General features: G+C 49.4%; 2 protein-coding genes across 2 annotated transcripts; both read right to left on the bottom strand.

Annotated features, from left to right (window-relative positions):
• Positions 1–328: 328 nt before the first annotated feature.
• LOC112877832 (oleosin Zm-II-like) lies at positions 329–1,281 on the bottom strand. Its single transcript, XM_025942203.1, has one exon. It carries the CDS (start codon positions 1,279–1,281, stop codon positions 733–735), a length of 549 nt encoding a protein of 182 aa, XP_025797988.1. The 3' UTR covers positions 329–732.
• A 1,142-nt stretch (positions 1,282–2,423) lies between these two features.
• Positions 2,424–5,978, bottom strand: LOC112872693 (denticleless protein homolog). The gene is made up of 15 exons (XM_025935763.1): positions 5,769–5,978; positions 5,559–5,667; positions 5,368–5,432; positions 5,209–5,247; positions 5,002–5,098; positions 4,792–4,888; positions 4,604–4,670; positions 4,445–4,521; positions 4,164–4,242; positions 3,871–3,953; positions 3,697–3,781; positions 3,525–3,593; positions 3,379–3,446; positions 3,244–3,292; positions 2,424–3,048 (listed from the first exon to the last, which is right to left on the bottom strand). The coding sequence occupies exons 1-15, from the start codon at positions 5,976–5,978 to the stop codon at positions 2,665–2,667; spliced, it is 1,578 nt and encodes a 525-aa protein (XP_025791548.1). The 3' UTR covers positions 2,424–2,664.
• Positions 5,979–6,000: the final 22 nt, after the last annotated feature.

The following is a 6,000-nucleotide window of genomic DNA, read 5'->3' as shown; positions in this document are numbered from 1 at the left end:
CACATGCACATAAGGAAAACCAGCACATCTGCGTTCCTCGACACAAGGGAGGGATACGCCGCCCTTGTTCCCCTTTGCCATTGCCAACCCAGTCGTGGCACCAAATTTCTCCGATCCAGACATTGTTCTGCAAGAAAGAAAGCGTTTCTATTGATGGATGGCCTCACATTTGGAACTTGGAACGAGTTGACCGCAACGGAGCCCTCTGGCTCTTCGATGTCTACAAGTTTGGCTCATCTTCCCGGGAGACAAACGGCACTGAAGTTCAGGTGTGTCTGAAGGTCCGGAGAAGTCAAGCTAGCAAGCTCGGAAATGGAGGCTAAAAAGATCCCAACATAACAAAACTGACGAAATTATTCAGCAGACAGACATTACATTCACCAATGCTTTCCATGACCGAGAAGAGCATACCACGCTGATGCACAACACATATATCCAACCCCAGTGCCCAGCCACACTAGCCATCGATCGAGCTCCAACGTTTCCTCCCAGACACACACATGCGCCCGACACCTCCCTTATTCCCCCTAGCTACTTATTCACAGCTCCGAACCGAAGCGATGAGGAACACAGACACCACGCACCGGTAGCCCGGCACCCAGCACGAACACACCACAGGCGACAAGCAAACACACTCGGTCGGGGAGACGAGCAAATCCCGGACACGAACACGGGCATTCCGCTACCCTGCCGTGTCCGCGTAGTATGTAGTAGCACCGTGTGCTGGCTCGTTTACGAGGACGCCCTGCCGCCGCCCGCGCCGCCGGCACCGGCGCCGCCGCCTCCGGCGGCCTCCTGCGCCCTGCTCTGGATGGCGTGCCCGGCCTGCGCGGTCTTGTGGCCCGCGTGCGCCGCGGCCTCCGCCATCCTGCGGCGCGCCTCCTCCACGTAGTCCGGGGTGCGCTGGAACGCCTGCCGCGCCGTGTTGGCGAGGCACGTGAGCGAGGAGAGCCCGCCCAGGCCCAGCGCGCCCGACGTGAGGAACCCCGTCACGGCCATCCCGATGAGCAGAGCGGCAGGGACGAGCACCGGGCTGAAGATCAGGAACACCGGGGTGGCCACGGCGAGCCCCACCACGGAGGCCGCCAGTGCGAGGCCCGACAGCACCAGCAGCAGCCCGCCCAGCGGGAACAGCGTCGCCACCGTCAGCGCCTGCGACGCCGTGGGGCCCTTGTCGTGGATCATGCCCTTCACATGCTCCCCGACCGGCCGGCCGCCGCCGCCCTGCTGGCCGGTGTGGGTGCCGCCGTAGATGCCGCCGCGCGCGTCGCGATCCGCCATTGCTAGCTAGCCCGTGCGTGCGTGCGTGCCGCAGCCGGTGGAGTGGGTCGATGGATCAAGGAGCTTTGCGGGGAAGAACAGGCAAGCGGAGGAGTGAAGTGGAGAGGCCCGGGCGGAGGCCGCCGTATATAGGTGGCGAGAGCGGCGACACGTAGGGGAGGGGAGGGGGTACGTGGCCGGGGTGGAGGCCTGCATGGAGAACACCGGTCGAGGGGGCTGACACGGCACGCCGCGCGCGGAGCCCCTGGCTGTCAGGTTCACGAGGGGAGTGTCGTGTGTGTGCGTGCCAGCGCAAGGGGTGTACATGTGTGCTGATGTGCATGGACAGCGTCGGACAGCAGACGGTGATGGAGTCGGCAAGCGTGGCTGGGGTGGTCAAAGTAGGTTTTGTATTTGAATTCATATTTACCGCAAGTTTGGTAGAGTTCAAACAAGATAAAGTTGGGTAGAGCATGGCATGAGCAGATATACACAGACGCCTCCCTTCTATCTATTCAGAAGAGCAAAGCCTGTGGTTTTGCTGCGCTGCTGTGTGGAATATAGTTTGTCATAAGCATTTTCATTTATCCTATCAATATTTTGTTGTAATGGATTGTAAAAATATGCTTAATTTTGAAAGAAACAGTTATGAGAATATTGGAATGTTTCCATCTGAAAGAGTTGGCATGCCCTGGTGTCTGGTGACGCCCATAGCTACAATAGCGCCAGGATGAACCAAGACATGTCATATTGTCATGTTGTCAGGTGTAGACCAGAGCTGACTATTGTTTTTCGAGGTTGTGTCGGTTGCATTGGGAAAGAAAACAACACGTCACTACTCAAAATTGCCATTTAACTGAGCCGGGAGGAGAGGCATGGCCAAGATGTCATCATATATTGTTGATAGATGATTGGCTTTAGATTTAAGATGGCCAATCTTCATTCATTTCGGCCGTCTCATAGACAAACAGGTGGTGTTCACAGTGCACAGCGTCATGCCGGCAGCTCATGTGGACAATTGATGCAGAGTTCAAACTTCGATGCTGTGACAACGCTGAAATTTTCGCTGGAATGTGGCCAACATGACCAGAAAACTGAAATGCTTTCGCTGGAACAGTGGATATGCACTGTGAAAACATATAAACATTGAAAAATTTCTTCAATTCTGTTAGACTGAGTCAATGGAGCACAAATACAAGGAGAAAATAAGGATGGTTATGTGGTGATAAATTATGTACAACCATGTTTCGGAAGGATCAATCGTGAGTTGACCCCAGCAGATCCACAGAAGAATTTACCAAAATTTGCAGTTGTCTTCACAACTGAACATAAGTTAAGAAAGCCCTGGCCCTCAAGGCAGCTAAGAGTTCTCAGGACCAGCTACTTGTTAGGCGGTGTCAAGAATCAGGAAGCACTACTGGCAAAGTAGTCCCGGATCGTTCTCCGTTTCAAGGATGGTGGCGGACTCAGAACCGACGAGGGGCTGTTCATCTGAGCCTCTGGACTCTTCCTTGTGTCAAGGGCCTCCTCCTGGAACAGTGCAAAGCCTCTCTTCTTTGCAGACTCTGGAGTACCGAAGTCCAGCACTCTAGGCTGTAGGGGAGAGTGGGAGCCACTTGGTGATTTGCCATCAGCGCTGGTGCAGGCAACAGCGTCCCATGACGTGGTAACTTGCTCATGGGTGGCAGATCTTCGATACTCAGTGTTTGGTGCGGTTATCCGCTTGCGGATCGCTGTTGGTGAGCTTACAGTGGTGCAGTCCATTTTCTTGGTACTCCACACGCGAACCTGATACATAGGATACAGAACTGTCAGATGCTCCAATTCATTTCATATGGTGCTGTGTCCTGTTGCTCAAAAATTGCAGGTTCTCTAATCTACAACATATTATCACAAACGTATATAGGGGAATAAATGGAGTCATCTTCAGTAGTACATGCCAAGAAAAAAGATTGCAGGTCTAACCAAGTACTCAGTACTCACCGTAGAATCATCAGAAGATGTTGCTATCATTCCAACCTCTGATGCACACCTGAAAAATGGTAAATTCATATTGAAGCATGAGGACTGGATTGCCAGTAAGGGTTAGGCAGAAGTCTTCATGTTTGTATGTCGTACCAGTCAACTGAAGTTGCTTCACCTTCATGGCCTTTCAGAACTATAGGGTCATTTTCAGGTTGATCCACCTATGTCAATAGAGAAGAATCAGCATGTATGTAATCCATAGAATGTAAGAAAGCACTTGATGAGCATGCAACAAGTACCTGCCACAAGTATACATTTCCATCACTTGAACCACCAAGAATGTGATTTCCATCAGGACTAATAGCAGACTGCATGATGCAAAACTTAGGTGTTACAGAACACATTAAGAAACTAAAATTTGCAGGTTTTTTCTATTTAAAGGACGTCAAAGCCAGATAGTCACCCACTGACCTTGACAAAGAAAGACTCTATTTTGCTGCCAGTGTAAACCTTTACTGGCCCCTTTTTCACATGGAGCACACTGTACAAATAGATTCTGAAAGAAAATGTACCGCAGCAAAATCAGTCTTCATCAGTGAATGAAAACTATGTAGTAGTATCTGATTGAGAGGGTCTAATTTTTACCTGTTATCCATACATGATGCAGCAATGTATGCACCATAAGAGTCTTGAGATAGGCAAGATATGCCATGTTTCACCCCCTCCTTCTGAAACAAAGAACCAGTAAGTCTGATCAGAGATTGTCGGATTCATTGAGATAATGAAACATGCCATTCTGTAGTTATTGCTTGAAATTGACATATACAGTTATACTCTGAGCTCAATTTTATTGCTTATGTGGCACTAGTATATCATTCTTTTCTTTTTTTTGCAAAAATATTAGTTGACCATTCTTTCTAGTGAGTAGAGATGTTTACCAAAGGTTGCCCCCCTGCTTGAGAATTTTTATTGGAGACTGGCACTTTCAGGTTCCGTGTATCCCATATTTTCACAACACTGGCAAGCACAAAGGCACACGATTAGTATTGTAGAAACATCAAGATGTTAATTCTCTATGAAATAAAGATTTTCAACCAATGGAATTATTGGTAATCAGTTTCACAGTAATATCAGAGAAAATGCAATACAAGCCAAAATAACAGCTGTGAAGCTGGGTGCCAAATTACAAAAGCAGAATAAAGATGGAAGAGAGGCTTACTTGTCTGCAGCTCCAGATGTAGCAATAGAGACACCATCTTTCAGATAAAGAACTGATGTGATACTTGTTGAAGCCGCCTAAATATCACCAATATCAGCAAATGTGCAGAAGAGAATATACAATCATCCCAAGCAAAATCCATATCACATAGATTTATACCTTTGCCCGGGACCTTGTTCGACTCCTCTGGACGGGGCTGTGGGCTTCTCTGACAACAGCAGAAGACCTAACATGTCGCACATTTCATGAATCATGTTAGTTGTTACATCACTAAAGACATTTGTGTTCATTGTAGATTTGCAATTGACAGGGAAAAATTAGTAGCGATAGCGGATAAGACAACATACACGAGGCATGTTTCACCATGGCTATTTGGAGATTTAGGGTCGCATCTTAAATCCCAAAGGGCAAATGAACCGTCCCTTGAACCGGAAACAATAAGCTCTGCAGAGAAAATAAACTACTTAAGCAATAGTTTGTGGCCAGCCTTTGCAGATTACACGTTCAGGTTAAATGGAATTGATTCAGCAATTCAGGCAAGACAATGATCCACTAACCAGGATTTGAGGAATGGCATGAAAGTGACTTCACGCTTCCAGTGTGTCCTGACAAGACACCAATGCATTTCCTGTTTCCCACACTCCATATCTTGACCTGATATAGAAAATTCATAGTGAGATTTTGCAGAAAGAAAATAATCCACAGATACCATGATGGAGTACTAAACAAACTGTTTTGATCGTTGTTAATGTTGCATTACTTACAGTTTGATCACCTGATGCAGTCAGTATTTGGGATCCCTCCTGCATAAGTGACACATACAGATTGCAACTTAGACAGAAGCGTACGAGTACATACTTATCCTAAGGATTGTGTTTTATGAGAGATTTCGTTGGACTTTGGACCATTGCAAGTGAAGTTACCTTGATCCAGCACACGTCAAAGATTGCATTGTTGTGGGCAACCCAATCGGAGACCCTCGTCTCGGCTGCAAGAAGAGCACGACGTCAGATCGGATTGGAATAAATTGCTCAAGGCACCAGAAGCAAGCCCCAAAATATCCAAATCTTATATCAAATTGTGGGGAGGGTGGAGCGACGGGTTGCGAACCGACCTGACTTCTCTAGGGACGAGGAGCTGGACGGGAGGCGCCGGCGGCTGTCGTAGAGGCCAACGTAGCCGTCTTCGTCGGCGACCGCCAGGAGGTTAGAGGTCTGAGCAGTCTGAACGAATGGCACAGCTCATCAGACAATTGGTATTCGCAGATCAGCAAGATTTGACTTTGCAAAGCACGCGAAATGGAGGAGAATCCCGGGATCCGAACCTTGCCGAAGGAGATGGCGAAGGGGATGGCGGGGTCACCGGAATGCTCGACGGATATGACCCCGCCGCCGCGTCCGCCGGGGTCGGAGGAGAGGTCGGCGAGGTAGGGGAGCCGCGCCGTGGAGCGGGAGGAGGAGGATCCCCCGGCGCCGCCGAGCTCCCGGCCCCTGAGCCCGCCGAAGAAGGTCGGGGAGAGGCGCCGCCGCGACATCGCCATGAGAGAGAGAGAGAGA

The sequence above is a fragment of the Panicum hallii genome, chromosome 9 (assembly GCF_002211085.1).
Source record: "Panicum hallii strain FIL2 chromosome 9, PHallii_v3.1, whole genome shotgun sequence".
Lineage (NCBI taxonomy): Eukaryota > Viridiplantae > Streptophyta > Magnoliopsida > Poales > Poaceae > Panicum > Panicum hallii.
Note: the sequence above shows the minus strand (reverse complement) of the source record. Positions and strands in the feature narration are given on the sequence as shown.